Below are 15,627 nucleotides of genomic sequence, written 5' to 3'. Positions count from 1 at the left end.
TTCATGATGGAGCTACAGTAGGTGCATATTGCTGCTGTCGGGTGGAAGCCTAGTATCTCTAAATCCATTAATTTTCAGAAAACCTTGTATTTTTTAAATAATCCATTATTGCGTCATCAAATAAAAAAAAACATACAATCAGTGGTTATAGTGGGATTTGGCAGGTGGGGGAACCCTAAAATCCAGATTCGGTGCAACGGGGAAAAATGACTCACCGTTGCACAACATTACAGTATCGTGGTGTAGCAATACTTTTTGGACAAGAATTGTTAGCTTCTTGGTCGCCTCTGTACATGCGAAAAATTAACTCACCATTTAATTTAACAATATCATTGCGCTATATCATTGGTATGAAAGAATATATTTATTATTAATTTACCTGAGGTGGCGGAACTGTGTTCCTCCCCGTTCCCCCCACTTTAACCCCTGAATACATACAAAGTTTCCACCCGACAGCAGCTATATTCATTGCCCCTTTTTAGTTTGGTAAAGAACATCTTTTCAGAGCATGGCCCTGAACATTTTAAAGGATGCAATGAATAGAACTAGTGCATTTGCCAGTGTCTGATTCTAAGGAACTATTGAGTGGCCTTGACAGTGCAGTCACCCTTCATATAAAGATACAAACAGACCTTAATCTGAATCTTTTCACTTTTGAGTAATACTGTCCCACATGTAAAATGATCCATGATAGCAGATAAACATAATAATGGCCATATGACAGTGAAATGACTGTGTAAAAATAATCCAACACATCTTTATAAGTTTGAAAAAGATAATTTAGCATTAATTTAGCCACAGATGTCTTAAATAGGATAGTTAATAGGACCTGCATCTGAAAAGAATGTGGCTGCCTGGTCTAATGTGAAGTTTTACTATTCGACGTATTGCTTTAGCGCCTACAGAAATTGAAGGTTAGAACAAGGCCACGTGCCACAGTTATGAAATCTTGGATAAAGGGAGAATATGAATAGCGAGTGCATCTTTTTACACTCCAGTCTTCGAGTCGTGACTCAGGCACCAGTGCACTATGATTAAACACCAATGGTAATATTCCTCAGTTGAAAGTTAAACAATGATATTGGAAGGCAATTGGAAGGGTCGTGGTCTTGACATTTTTGTCTCCAAAAAGATGTAGTCGCTCAAATACAGCTGGAAATGTTAGTGTCTGTTGCACTAATCTAAAGAGTTACACATAGTGTGGGTATTTAACACATTCATTTGAAGTGTTAAAGAGTAGCTCAGCACCAAAATAGCATCTTTCATCAAGCAGAATATAGGCTACATTAATAAGATCAAGGTTACTAGGCACACAGATATCACAAGATTGGGTGGCTGATAGTGATGACTGACATGTACAGTTTCTGTGAAAAGGTATTCTGAATTTTCCATTGTAATGGTGGTGTACCTTTCTGTTCCTGTTCCTACTAGCTGGAGAACCTGATGTACTACACGGTGAACAACCACAGTAAAGTTGTCCTGCGGGATTTCTATCTGTCCAAGTTTGAGAACGGCTCCATCACAGAACCCTGTGGAACTCCAGAATACCTTGGTATTTTTAAATAAAATGGATATATGAATTGATTGAGAATGAGACTGATAGATTTTCATAGATAAAACTGTCCAGCATGTATTTTGGATTTTTTGTTCATTTTAGGTCTACAAGCATATTAATTTTCTGACTAGAAAAGTGGCTGATTTTAAGTGACTAAGTGTTGTGCTAGATTAACAGCAATGCCCCATATACCAACTCGCGTCACAGATATCTTTTGTTTGCCTTGACTATCCACCTTTGCTGAAATGCCCTCGCTCTATAGTGAGGCCAGGTCAGACGTTACCTGATCCTTCAGAGAGAGCATCTACTGTTTGTCCAGTCTCTGATGTACTGTTTGTCCAGTCTCTGATCTTCTTCTTTTGTATCGTTTAGCGTTCAATACTATCTGTCCTCATCTGTGCCCTCATATGCCCTTAGCTCCTGAGGTGGTGGCGCGTCATAGGTATGGTAGGCCAGTGGACTGCTGGGCCGTCGGGGTCATCATGTACATTCTGTGAGTGACACCGGGAACTATCCTTTATATCCTCTGTGCTCCTTTAAAATATTTTTTTAATTATATATTTTAAATTAATGTGTTAAAATGAAATATTTTGTGTGAGGTTGTCATGATGCCTTTGATGTATTCTAATACATGGGTTTTCTGGATTAGACTTTGTTGATAAATGTTTGGAAGAACATGGTTATGAATGTGTAAAAACAGATGGCTGTTTTCTCAATTCTCTTTTTTTACAAAACAAAGTTCCTCTTTCTCCTCACACCCTCTCCGTTGAACTTCTTGTGTTTGTAAAATGAGCAGATTATCAGGAAACCCCCCTTTCTTTGATGAAACTGAAGAGGAAAAGACAGACCTGCATAACCGCATCATCTTCTGCCGGATAGTGGCAGGAGACTTTGAGTTCGACTCGCCATACTGGGATGACATCTCTCCTGCAGGTACACTAGATGACCACTGGGAGGAGCTCTGATGTCTGCACATGAAACACTGATCCAGCTTGCAGCAGCGGGTTTTATACAGAGACTTTCAGTATACACACTGACACTTTCCCTTATGCTTTTGTACTCTGATGTTTTGTTCTTTTATGGTTTGTGTGCCTTAGCTAAAGAGTTGGTGTGCAGACTAATGGAGGTTGACCAGATGTTGAGGATAACAGCGCAAGATGCCTTATGGCATGAGTGGTGAGGAGACACACACACACACACACACACACACACACACACACAAACACAAAAACACACGCCCACACTTTGTAGCTCTGGCTTGATTTGCTCTTTTCTTTCTTTAAAAAGGATTGCTGGCAACGGAGCTTCAGAGAAAAATCTTAAAGATGGAGTATGTGCCCAGTTCGAGAAAAACTTTGCCAAAGCCAAGTGGCGGGTAAGAGAAATCATATCATATTATGTATACTGTACATAAATACATTTATATATTTTTTTACTTTCCTTTCTAGACTATAAATCACATTTTAACTGTGAGGTTCATTCTAGTTACAATGGTGACTGTGTTCAGTGTGTCATCATTTATTTTTCAGTCAAATTATAATTTTGATGATGTTGATGTTGTTGATGTTCAGTCAAATTATGATGGTGATGATATTCATGTGTTGATGATAATGATGACCATGATGATGATGATGATGATATTATGATGCTCTCCTTTCCCCTTGCATGTGTCATCCAGGAAATTAAGGTACAGTGGTTCTCTGTGAGACAGTATGGAGCCAGACATGACTTTTCTCACACAAAAAATGTCTGACTTGACCACCAAACCCCCCTCTCGAAACATACTGATAATAATGTGATAGAACTCATCTGGTCAAGTCATGTTGTGGAAAAGAGTGTCTCCTTATTCTAACCTCCTGCTGTCTTCACAAAAACCCACCACTTAGCAGCCCCATTCAGCCCCAATAGTCACAGCCCTATAACTAGTCATAACCGCCTACCCATGTGCATCCATGCTATCCTTAAATTTAACCTGTTTTCTTGTCCCTTTCAATATCTGACATGCAATGTGTGTGTGTGTGTGTGTGTGTGTGTGTGTGTGTGTGTGTGTGTGTGTGTGTGTGTGTGTGTGTGTGTGTGTGTGTGTGTGTGTGTGTGTGTGTGTGTGTGTGTGGTGCGTGGTGTGTGTGCGTGGTGTGTGTGATGAGAGAGTGTGATTTGAACCCCTATAGAAAGGTATGACTCATGTCATGTTATGCTTATTTATCCCTTCTGGTCTGCTCCTTAAGTTAAGACAGTACTAATACAGCAAGTATAGTAATCTGGTCATACATTAGCGTCATAGCCTGGCTCCATTGCCATATGACCATTAATACTTAATTGATACATTTATTTGAAGATTTATAAGATTTATTATGACCTTAAGGTTGTGAATGGTATGATTTATATTGACTTTTAAGGTTATGAATGGTAACTTGGATGATGAAAAACTTTATAAAAAAAGTACCATCACTATTGGGTAAAACGTTTGTTTTTGAAAATAGGCATACAAATGTCAATATGTACAGTGTCCGTTGATGTCAACTCTCTGAAAAGATCAGTAATAGACTCTCTCCATGTTTTTCTCCATGTCTCTGTCCCTTCACTTCACTGTCTGTCTACACCGTCTGTCTCTCCGTGTGGACGTTGGTTTGTGTCTTTCAGAAAGCAATCCGTGTGACCACGTTTATGCAGCGGCTGCGTAACTCTGAAATGCTGACTGCCCATGCAACAACAGACGACCAGACCACGGGGGTGTTAGACGACAGCCCAGAGGGCGAGGGTCCCCAGACGGACTTGGGGAGCGTTCCCACCGTGAGCGTCACAGTGGAGAACACGCCTGTGGATGATCCCGAGGACGAGGACAAAACCGAAAATGTAGAGGAGAAAAACACAGAGGAGCAGACAAGCAGAATAGGCTTGATACCTGTTACACCTTCAGTCGGTATTTCGCCCTCAGCCACAGCAGAGCCCATCGCCCAGCAAACCCCTTCTATAAAGACGCCAAGTGAGGAGCCAGACAAAGTGACCAGGAAAGGAGCTGGCGAGGGCACTCGTAAGATAGCTGCAAGTTTAGGGCAAGACAAAGTACCCGGAGAGGTGAACAAGGCCTCTGCCACACCTGAATCGACTAAGGTCCCAGAATCCGCTGGGGTAAAGGTTTCACTCCAGCAAGACGTTCCATTGTCGAGTACCAAAGAGAAGAAACCCGCGTCCTCCCCTGACACCCTGAACCGTCGTAAAATGGCAGCCAATCTCTCCATGGACCCTGGCCCCGAGCCAGCGGCCAAGACAAAAGCCGTGGCCACCGACAAAGACCAGACACCGCGACAGGAGGAAAAGGCGGATTCAGGGAAGAAGCAAGAGATGTCCCCGGGCAGCTGGTGCCAAACTCAGGTTCCAGAAGCAGTGGCGGAAAAGTCCGCAGTGGCAGAAATAGGGCCCAGGACCAGAGATCAGGCGGTAGGTAGAGCTGACGAGGCCATGGTACAGGGAACGCAGGCTCAGAGCTCCTACAAAATTGTAGGTACGTCCAGTTTGGGACGGCACAAGCCAATGTATAGTCAGGAGCTGGGGGCCAGGGCTTCGGGTTACGCTAGTCCTTATTGCTCCCCTTACTCTGTTGGTAGAGGGAGCTTGTACAGCACTTTGGATCACCGTGGCACTGCGAGTGCTGATTGGCAAATGGACAGTGTGATTGAGCAGATAGAAAAACAAATGGCCGCCGTTTTGGAGAAGATTGAAGGAGACATGCCCTCGCTACTCGAGCAAATAAGCGACTGCCCCGAGACCCTCCCCAGGGCAAAGAGTGCCCAGTCCTCCCCCTCAGTGCACCCCCGCTCGTACCACCACTCGACCCCGCCACCCCTTCCCACCACCCCACGCCCGCCTCTGCCCAACCTACCGCACCTGACCATTCCACCACCCTCGTACCCTCCTCCCGCCCCGCCCAGTAATGTCCAGGCACATACCCAGCCAGTCACAGAGCAGGAAGACAGAGATGGACAGAGGGGGACTGCGAGGTCTGGCCAATCACCACACGGGGGGTTCTCTGGAAGGGGCTTATGAGGCAGTTTATCGTTTCAATTGTGTGTACACTTTTAATGACCCATTTTTTGTGATAACTGAAGGTTATGGTAACTCACTGCTATTGATTCACACACATAGCATTTGGTATGAGTTATTTTTCAGTGGGTCCTAGCTGCACGTTTAAACTGTAACATGTAAAAACATCAGTGTTTGCAGATGAGATCAGTTTTTTTAGGACACATTTAGAGTTTTTCAGACTGAAAGCTCAAAACATATATAGGCTATACTGCACATCAACCCTGACTAGGACACGTCAGTCTCAGGGATACAGATCAAGTTTGTTTCAGTGTGATGGATATTTTCAAAGCATTATGTTGTTACCTCCATAAAGAAGGTTATACTTTGGTTAAGTTTATCTGTTAGTTTGATGTTTGTCTGTCAGCAGGATTACATAAAAGCTATTGATTTTGATGAAACTTGTGGGAGGGGTGGACATGGTAGAACCAATTGCTCTTCTGGTTACTTCTATGTTGTTGTTATTCTTTCACCATAATTTTGTCAGATTTGACAAAAAATTCTGACACTGCCGAGAATTTCCTTGGTCTTGGATTGTTTTGATTGTGTTTAACCTATATTGAAGAGATACCCATGTTCAACACAATGCACCGTATATTTGTGTACGCCAACACTATACAGTGCTGTATATTTGATATGTTTATGTATGCCAACACCATACAGTATTGCCTAAGAAATTTGAAAACATGAAAATAGCTCAGTGAAGTCTGTGTATACAAGGAGACTAATCTCAGTAAATAATTTTACTTGTAAATATTTTGTAAATAATTGACCCATGTTTCATATGACGACAGTGATATAATTTATCTTGTACATCTTATAACTGTGTTGCATGTCCCCAATGAAATGTGCAAGGATTAAAGCTGCCATACCCATCTGGTAAAATATATTCATTCCTTTCTGTACAGAGGCTACTCTTTGTTGTCTACCATTTTGTTCCACTCACCTACAAATTCTTCTACCATTTAAAATGTTATTTATTTCTTAATTGTAAACTAATTTAATACACTGAAAATATGTATTGCATTTTGTTCAATGTCACCCATTGGTGTAAACTTTACCAACTTTACTGTAAAGTCAGTTTGTGGCAGTTTTATCACTTCACTTGTTTTAAGCTTGTTTCCTTCACCATGTCAGTGATATGACCTTGAAATATTTAAGCTTTCTGCGCTATCTGCTAGACATTAAATAAAATGTTAATTCCCATCTGATATTGGGCCTCTTGGTGTGTTATTGTGTACAATTATTATTATTATTATTATTATTATTATTATTGTTGTACTGCTCATTCACAAACCTTTTACAGCTGTCAAACCAGATCTGATTAAAAATCAAAACCAAACATGAAATTACACTGCTGAGTGTAAATCTATTCTGACTCTGAAAAAGAAATATTAGCAGCCCTTTGTCACTTTTGTTAGGCTTGACCCCCTGTGTTTTCATTCTGACTATCAGTTTCCCAAGTATGCTCATGTAGCCTATGAATTGTGTAGACTAAACCAGGGCACTTCCAAAAGACCTGTTTTTGTTCCATAGCTTAATGTACAGCTTTCCACTTCATTTTAAGGATCCACTAACATGGAGGATAAACAATTATACATTCTGTTAAAACTAGTTTACTTCCAGAAAGCCAAGTATAGGGTCTGAAATATAGAGTGAAATTAACATTCAGTGATCCTAGGTTAGCTGGAGTTTCTACATCTAGCCTACATTTCCCAAATGGCACAAAGTATATATAAACTCTGGACTAGCTCACTGGAAATAATGTGGGGGTGCGTAAAGGTTATGAAACTACAGTTTGACCAGTACTTTTGTAAATAAGTATCTGACTCTGTTAATGACCCCAAATATAGTATACGTATCACATTGTATGTGCTAATTGTGCAGTTTGGTGTATTTTTTTCACAAACAGCAAAATCAGATCTTGCCGTCCTCCCACATTTCAATAGTACTCAGTCGATCTCCACTCAAAACTCTGCACATGTTGCTGCTGCGTTCTCCAAGCGGAGAGAGTATTTGCTGAAGAAGTGCTGTTAACGGTGCGGGAATAGCCGGTCAGGCAACCGTCCAGTTCTTCCCATCTGAGTGGAAAGTCACTGAGCTCCCGCCACTTTCACAGATAAAGTTAATCACAAGATTGTATAAGTCTCTGTTTTTGATTTTCTTTCTGCCGACGAGCTTAATTTGTTTTCAGTGTCGAAGAAAAGGCCCGAGTAATATCGGATGTGGTGAGTTATGCATACTTATGCCAAGCTAGCTAATGCTAACTAGTGTACCCGAGTCGAGTTGAAACGGACATGATGTTTTTTCCTGTTCTTTTAAAATAAAAATCGCAGGAGTTGGGTTAGCTAACTAACGATGCTATGGTTTGAGTAACAAAATCCCAGCTGGTTTCCTGGCTTAGGGTAATAGGAAGACAAGGGACCATGTGTTCACAAGACCTGGCAACACGCAGATAACGTTAAACCTTTAGCTAGTCGTTATAACGTTAACGTTAAATCTAACGATAACGTTCCAGTGTTTAGCCGGTCAGATGGGTTGCTAGCCGCAGAAGTGTGTGTAAAATATATATGGAATATTGGAAGACGGTAGATTTGCTACTGCCGTTAGCCTGCTAAGCAATACGCATTTCACCAACCTCCAATAAACGTTAGCTAGCTACCCAACTGGCTGGTATATTCTTTTCAGTTAACTCAAGATAGCAGGGAGAATTGATGCCATGACTTACAAGCTGCACGAACGCCAAAGCTTTGTAGCTTGCTAGCGTTCATAGCTACCCCTTCGCATTTGCCCCACAGCTTTGTCAATTAACCTTAGCTAGCTGACCAGTTTACCAAGCATGCCTCATCAATTCGAGTAAAGGCGGTGGTTAGCTAGCTAACTGATGGTTTAAACTACTGACTGTGCAATGGTGTCAAATTTGGTAACTTTTGTTTAGTTAAAGGTCTGTAGTCAAGAGTTAGCAACATTCATCCAGTTAGCTACCATTGTCAGTTCTTTCTCTAGAACGCAAACTGGCTGGCAGGGCTATTTTCAGTGTTTGCTAGCAGACATCGCATTATTGGTTGCTAGCAGGCTTGCTCACTAGTTAGCGTGTCGTTTACGTTATAGAGGTTGAGTCTACCCCACTTACTGGGGATGGCCACTCACTGGTGAGTGTCGGAGTGCGTCGCGGAAGAAAGTGCAGGTAGCTGGACAGTTCGCGGGGTACACGGTTGTTGGTGGTTGATGCACACAAAGACGTTTGTAAATGTTGCTTTTGTACTTGAACCTGATTATTTTAGCGAATAGGGAAGCTCGAACCCTCAACCCAGCCTCCCTGCTTCTGCACCTTAGAATGAAAGGCCTGCTTGGGCCTTTGTCATTACCCCAACCCCCCGATCTTGGCTTCATAACAAGACCTTCAAGTAAGCTGACCTCCTATGTTGACTTGTGGCTATGGCACAATTACTTTAAGTACTTTGTTTCAGGGTCAGCTTGAGTGGTTTTATGTTGTGCAAGTGAATACAGTCATGTGAAATTTCATTTGATATTAATTTGTTTTTGTTTGGGATAAAATTGGGCCTGCCTCTAACAGCATTTGCACTTGCACACCATTAGTCTATATTCCTCATGATCACAATTGTCGGCCTTACCAGACCCAAACAACTCAGGACTCTTGAACTTAGCCAATTAACAATCTGACTAACAACTCCGAATGCAATAGTTGTGATATAAACGGGCCATTGTATAAGCTTTGAATAGGCCTAGGCGAGCTGTTTCACACTGGTTTTACTGTAAAACGTATACCCAATAATAATGTTCAGCAATGCATTGCATTTTGCAACTTACTTTCATATAAAGCAGCAAGCTCTTGGATGCGGTTGCAGCTGGCAGCAATAGTACGGTTATTGTGAATTTTAGAGTTAAGCGTATATAATTGTACAGTGTTTCCCACATAATTGAATACTATTTGTGGTGGTAGGTTTGCAGAATGAACCTGAATGCAACATTTCTTAACAAATTAGTGCAGTGTGGTTATGATTCTAACCAGATTTAAGCACAATTTAGTACAACCAGTAAAATCATTGTGTGGTGGTCAATGTTGATATTGTGGTGGGCCGCCACAAATAAGTCAATGTATGGGAAACACTGTTGTATAAGGTTTGCCTTTACTTAGTTCATATCTCAGTCACAATACAAGACTATTCCCTGTTGTTGCTGTTTGTATGAGTTGATATTCCACATGTTGCAACATGCACCTTCGTTTATGGTGATGGCAAAACCCTATTTATTCTGTGAATGAGTGTCCTTAGGATTATAGTTTCATGTGTGCATTTTGCATGAACATGCAGTGTAGTATTTCCCAGTTGGGGTTGTGTGTGTTAATTAGATGAGTGCATGTAGCCCATTTAGGAAAAGTTTTAGTAAGACCTTTATGAATTGATAATAACAAAGATCCCGACCAACACTCATATGATACAATTAGTTAGAAGGCGGGTGTTCCTTGATTTTATGTTCAAAAGCCAATGAGCGAGGTTGTTTGTTGCAAGTATACCGTGGACAACCCTTTCCTGTTGAATATTTCACCACTGTCCCCGCCCCCTGTGCCTTAGCTGCCATTTTGGTTTTGTTCCGTCTGCTTTAGCCAGCAAACCCTGAAACGCGAATTACAGGACATAGGGCTGTCGATACCGTGACTCGACAGTATAGCTTCAAGACTTTCGCACAGCATCGGTCTGTAGGCGGTGGTCGTTGTGGTTTTGAACTTCAGTTTTTAGACTCGCTAGAAATACAGTCCTCGTTGTTATCGACGAAGTTTGATAAACACGAGGAGCGGTTTGCTGACACTGAGAGTGGACAGAGAAGGATTATTGGTAAGCGAAACCATTGAACTGCCGAAGCTGTGTAGCCCATTGATTGTTATCCAGCTAAACACAAAGCTGCATTGACTATCCGAAATACATTGCAGGCTAAACTACTCTTCTTTTTATACAGATTAGGTTTAAAGACCCTAAACAAAAGCAACCAGTCACTTTTCTGTGACTAGTTATACCGCAGGGGCGCTGTGTAGCAAGCTAACTTCAAAGCTAGCTTGCTAACATCAACTCGACAGGCCTCATTTACGAGCTAGAGCAATGTGCTTATAGCGTTTAATATAGGCAAATTCTGTCTTCCTCAGAAGTCACATGCATATAGCAATATTACTTCATTTTATTAATCTTCGTATCTCGTTTACTAGTTTATAGCTTACAAGAGAAGGCACTCGCTTTGTATGAATGGGCCTCCGCAATGGCAGTTGCGGCTTTATGTTTCCCTTATAGCATTGCTAGCCCGATATGTAGTTAATGTTAGCCATCTGAGCTTAATATACTTCACCGAACTGTCAATGAAATGCTTGATAAAATGTTGAGCAACCACAGAGCCCCACCGTATGCTTAGAATAGATCACATCTGACTGGTGTTTCTTGGCATGCAATCCTTGTGATGAAGTGTCATCATTTTATACGGGGGCATATGTAACGTACAGTAAGGAAAAGTCAATCTATTTTCCTCGTTTAGGGCGTTTGTGGAATGGTCGGTGGTACTCTCGGTGGTAACCTGTGTTCACCGTAATCAATTCACTCCCACGATTAAATTAGTTGCATATATGTTGTAGGTTCAGGTGATGTAGGCTATTCTATTTTTCCCGATGGAGAGCCACTGGACATTCTAGAATTTGCGGCCCTTGTCCATCGACATGGTAGTTATGCACGGGTGGAAGTAAACCGCCATGGCCAAATACTATGCAAAGTTACCGTTTATGTATTTTGTAGCAAGCCAGTCTACAATGAACACGGTGTGATCGTAAAATGATGTTACCTATCAAGTTAGCTCGTTAGCTTGGTTTACCGCATTTTCGTTTTGTCGCACTGATGAGCGTCGAGAAATAACACGTTCTTTTCAGGGATGGTGGACGGTGAATTTGTTTAAAATATAACCTATGTAATTAACCCGTTTAGTTATTGTCTTTATATTTTTTGTAACCGACTGTTAATAGTGATAAACGGATAAGTATCGCACTTCACTCACTGCAGTTTGCTTTTAATGAATCAGCGTTTTTGTTATTCCACTATGGGCGAGCCCTTCCTCGTAAACCACGCGGTCATTTCAATAAACAATACCTGTCCATGTACTGTGATTGTTGACAGGAGGTTTAGCGACTAAGAATGGGGGGGGGGAAGCTTTTATTTGACCGGGTGGTGACCGCAATGTCGAGACATGCACCTGCTTTGGTCAAACGCTTTCATTTTCGTTACAGGGAAAGGAAAGTAAGTTCCTATATGAGGGGTCTGATATCCTATGAAGCCACATTACTATGTGTGACCTTACATTCTGGCAATAGACGTGTGGGTATAACATTTACTATATTTTTCCTTGACAGTTATCAGGAAACTTATTTTCTTGCATTATTTTATGCAAACGTACTGATATGTCTCAGTTCAAGTAAGCTTTTGATAACATGTTATTCAGCTAGTGGAGATTTACTAGTTAACAGTAATAGGAACTGTCCAGTGCTGAATCAAGTCTTTAATATGATAATTCATTCCTGAATGACCCTGATCTCACAACACATGAATAAAATAATATGGCTGTAATAAAACAGAAAGGCAGTAATTTCCTGATATTTGAACTAAGTCTAAATTCCTAATCATTGGTGTTTGTGGATTGAGAAGGAAAAAGGTTGAGTGTAGAAAACTGTATGAGTAAGCCATACCTGTTAAAGTGATTAACTGCTGCCTGAATGCTCTAAAGCTAGATGATTGCTCACTGTACAATGCATTAAAACATCTATGTATCTTGTCTACTACTCACTTCTGATTAAGAGTTAACATAAGCAATGGCACATTGGCCCAAGTAAAACCACATGTTTTGCAAGGTGGTTGGCCAGTTATTGGCGTCCGTTTTTCTGACAGTCACCATCACCAGTCAGCTCAGTTCACCTGTGATGCTAACTGGCTGAAGCTAAGCATAGGAGGGAACTAAAATAGAGAGAGAGAAAATTAGCAGTTTTGTGTAAAAGTGGTTATTTTGGGACAGTAACTATGCACAAGGCACCAGCACAAATCGCATGGGGAAAATGTTCCGTTGGACCCTGCTAATACAGTACATTAATGTGTTGGTCTGATCAATAATTTGCTCATACAGGCACAGAATTGTGCATGCCCTTCCCAGCCCTCTATTTTTGCTGAGGGGCGGATAAAACTGCACCTTCAGCTGCTGTAGCACCTGCAGTGTTTGCACTGAACAGTAGGAGCTCTCCAGCAACTGGGCTGACTGCCTTCTCAAGGAGCATGTGCAGTTGGCATTGACAACCATAAAATGAAGATTAAAGGCTAAGTTTAACCTTGTTAGTCACGAAAAAGAGCTTCTGGAACTAGGTAATCTGGGTCATTTTTTTTTGTTAGCAGTTTCCCAGATTCTCAGATGTACTGTATGTCTAATGTTTTGGCTGGAAATAGCTGTTGAGATAAGATGGGGGAGCCCCATGTGATACACTTGCCTACACTCAAGTTAATTGAGCTGAGAGGAGCGAGTTCTGTGCTGTCTGTTATGTTGTATGCTGTCCTCTTTACACAGTGGTGCCTGTCAGCCTTGTTTCGGGTTAATCTTCTTCCCTTATCCTCAGTGATAAGGAAGACTACACTTTAAAAAAGCTGTCCACTTCAAAACAGAGCCACAAGGGGCATACAGTCTGGTGTTGGCAAAGCAGGGAGTTTGATTGGTGGCCAGACACTGCATTGCCATTTAGCCTTGCATGCAGTGGTGGAAGTCGCACTTTGTTCGATGAAACACGGGATGGGTAATTGGATATGGCTGCAGTACTAGCATTGTATCTGTTCAAGCGTCGACAGGATTGAGATTATGGGTGACCTAATATTGAAGCAAAGTGAGGCTCTTTTAAGCTCTTATTTATGGCATAACACTGAAACGATCAAGTTGTATTAAGTTTATGGGCTAATGGTATTGATCCTGCTGTGTTCACGTTCTCGCATGTTTGCTTTGCCAGCGGTTTATGGACCATTTGATAAGCACCTCCTAAAGTAGACCATATTGTGTAGTTGGTGTTATAATAATGGCTGGTTGTTGCTATGCTGAGGCACCTGCTGTGAAGAAGTTAGGCCTGGCAGAATGTAGCAGTTAAAGCCCTTTAGTCCAGCTGGCACCATTAGGATTCTACTGTTGATTCTGATAGATAGAGCTGTGGTAGCCATTAAAACCTCTGGAAGGTTCAGGAGTAGGACCAGCAGTCTTTTGTTTTTGTCTGCTGCGGAGTCTTGTTGAACATTGCCTGTTCTAGGAAAATAAACAAACACCTGTGTTTCGCAGATGTCCAGCTCGCCGCTGTCCAAGAAGCGTCGCTTGTCAGGATCAGAGACGAAGACGGGATCCCACTGCTCCTCCTCTAACTCTGTCAGAACTGAACCTTCCTACACACCCTCTAACGTAAGGACCATTTCTTCCTACACACCCTCTAACGTAAGGACCATTTCTTCCTACACACCCTCTAACGTAAGGACCATTTCTTCCTACACACCCTCTAACGTAAGGACCATTTCTTCAAACCTCTATGGGCAGAAACCCATTTATCATTAACCCTTAATTAATAGAGTACTGAAGTGTGAACGTTTAAGTATAAGTATATATACTCTTTTGATCCCGTGAGGGAAATTTGGTCTCTGCATTTATCCCAATCCGTGAATTAGTGAAACACACACAGCACACAGTGTACACACAGTGAGGTGAAGCACACACTAATCCCGGCGCAGTGAGCTGCCTGCATCAACAGCGGCCTACTGGTCGGGGTTCGCACCGGCAACCCTCCGGTTACAGGTCCGAAGTGCTAACCAGTAGGCCACGGCTGCCCCCTGAAGTTGCATTTCCATGAAGGCAGAATCACTGGATCTAAACAAACTTTCGAAGTGGCTTAAATAGCATTGAATGTAGACATGTGGCATCATATAATAAAAATATATTAGAGCCCGACCGATTTATCGGCGGGCCGATATTATCGGCCGATATTAGGCATTTTCCAAACTATCGGTATCGGCATTTATAATGGCCGATAAATGAATATTTTTAAAATAAAATAAAAACGGACGAAACAACCTTCAACCATGTCATGAGTGTTGGCGTTGTATAGTTTGTCCAACAGAGGGCACTCTACACCATCCCTGCTGGAAACACTCGTGTATAACGCGCCACACATCCTGCAACCTGCTGATCTAGCCAGAGTCAGGCAGAGAGATCATCAGTGAAGTGTGTTCATGGTGATTTGGTCACGAGACATACATTGCTTGAAATAACAATTAAAAGAACATCCCCATCAGTTCTCTTAACTCAAATAAGCATGACAAAATTCGTGAAAACAATGTCCAGTTTTGCTGCTGTTAAATAAACCAAGAGTGAAGAGGAATTAGCTAGTAATTACGTTACGTTGTTACAGTGTAGTTGACTGTCTGTCCTTTTAACTTTTGACAATGTGACTGAAGATGTATTTCTTTAATAGCGTGACAGTTAGCAGTGAGACGTATCATCTCTCCCCGGCCTGTTATTTTGAAAGCGTATGTTTACAATTTGCAGTATGACGTTATCCATTGCTAAATTAGGGCTCATCATAGACTAGCTAACCACAAAGCTAGCTAATGCCATGAATATCAGTGGAAGACAGCTAACGTTAACATTAATGAGCTTGGAAACCACAACGAACTTATTCTGCCTAAATAAAGTAATGATTTATAACTAGTATATCTGTAGTTACAGTCCCTGCATTGTAAAATGTAAGTTAGACGTGCGAGGAGTGAACATTTAGACATAGAGAAAAAGTATCAAACGTAGCTTGTGCAAAACGTAGCTTGCGCATGAAAGTTAGCTTTTCTTTTACACGTGTGTGAAATCCAATGACTGATTACAGTAATGATTAACGAGTTACTGGATTTAGATCACTAAATAGTAGGTTTTAGAAGGCA

General features: G+C 41.5%; 2 protein-coding genes across 5 annotated transcripts in view; both read left to right on the top strand.

The window, feature by feature from the left end:
• The window catches only part of camkvl (CaM kinase-like vesicle-associated, like), a 9,671-nt gene extending 4,069 nt beyond the window's left edge, over positions 1 to 5,602 (top strand). The window contains exons 5-11 of the mRNA XM_076277045.1: positions 1,432 to 1,552; positions 1,973 to 2,048; positions 2,352 to 2,488; positions 2,653 to 2,731; positions 2,843 to 2,930; positions 4,199 to 4,442; positions 4,500 to 5,602. Coding sequence (XP_076133160.1) covers positions 1,432 to 1,552; positions 1,973 to 2,048; positions 2,352 to 2,488; positions 2,653 to 2,731; positions 2,843 to 2,930; positions 4,199 to 4,442; positions 4,500 to 5,602 — 1,848 coding nt within the window. The remainder of the gene's footprint in view (positions 1 to 1,431; positions 1,553 to 1,972; positions 2,049 to 2,351; positions 2,489 to 2,652; positions 2,732 to 2,842; positions 2,931 to 4,198; positions 4,443 to 4,499) is intronic.
• Positions 5,603 to 7,658: 2,056 nt separating this feature from the next.
• uba1 (ubiquitin-like modifier activating enzyme 1) overlaps positions 7,659 to 15,627 on the top strand; it is a 31,070-nt gene continuing 23,101 nt past the window's right edge. For 2 of the 4 annotated variants that reach the window (XM_076277043.1, XM_076277041.1), the window contains exons 1-2: positions 10,252 to 10,494; positions 13,988 to 14,104. In XM_076277043.1, the coding sequence (XP_076133158.1) occupies positions 13,988 to 14,104 (117 nt within the window). In that variant the 5' untranslated portion in view covers positions 10,252 to 10,494. Of the gene's footprint in view, positions 7,867 to 10,251; positions 10,495 to 13,987; positions 14,105 to 14,160; positions 14,204 to 15,627 lie in introns of those variants that run through there. The other 2 variants (XM_076277042.1, XM_076277044.1) reach the window with 2 other exon arrangements.

Source organism: Alosa pseudoharengus, unplaced genomic scaffold, assembly GCF_046254945.1.
Source record: "Alosa pseudoharengus isolate Yale_2024_CS ecotype anadromous, Long Island Sound unplaced genomic scaffold, YU_APseudo_1.1 YU_APseudo_1.1_scf_9, whole genome shotgun sequence".
Taxonomy (NCBI): domain Eukaryota; kingdom Metazoa; phylum Chordata; class Actinopteri; order Clupeiformes; family Clupeidae; genus Alosa; species Alosa pseudoharengus.
This window is presented reverse-complemented; position numbering and strand designations above follow the sequence as displayed.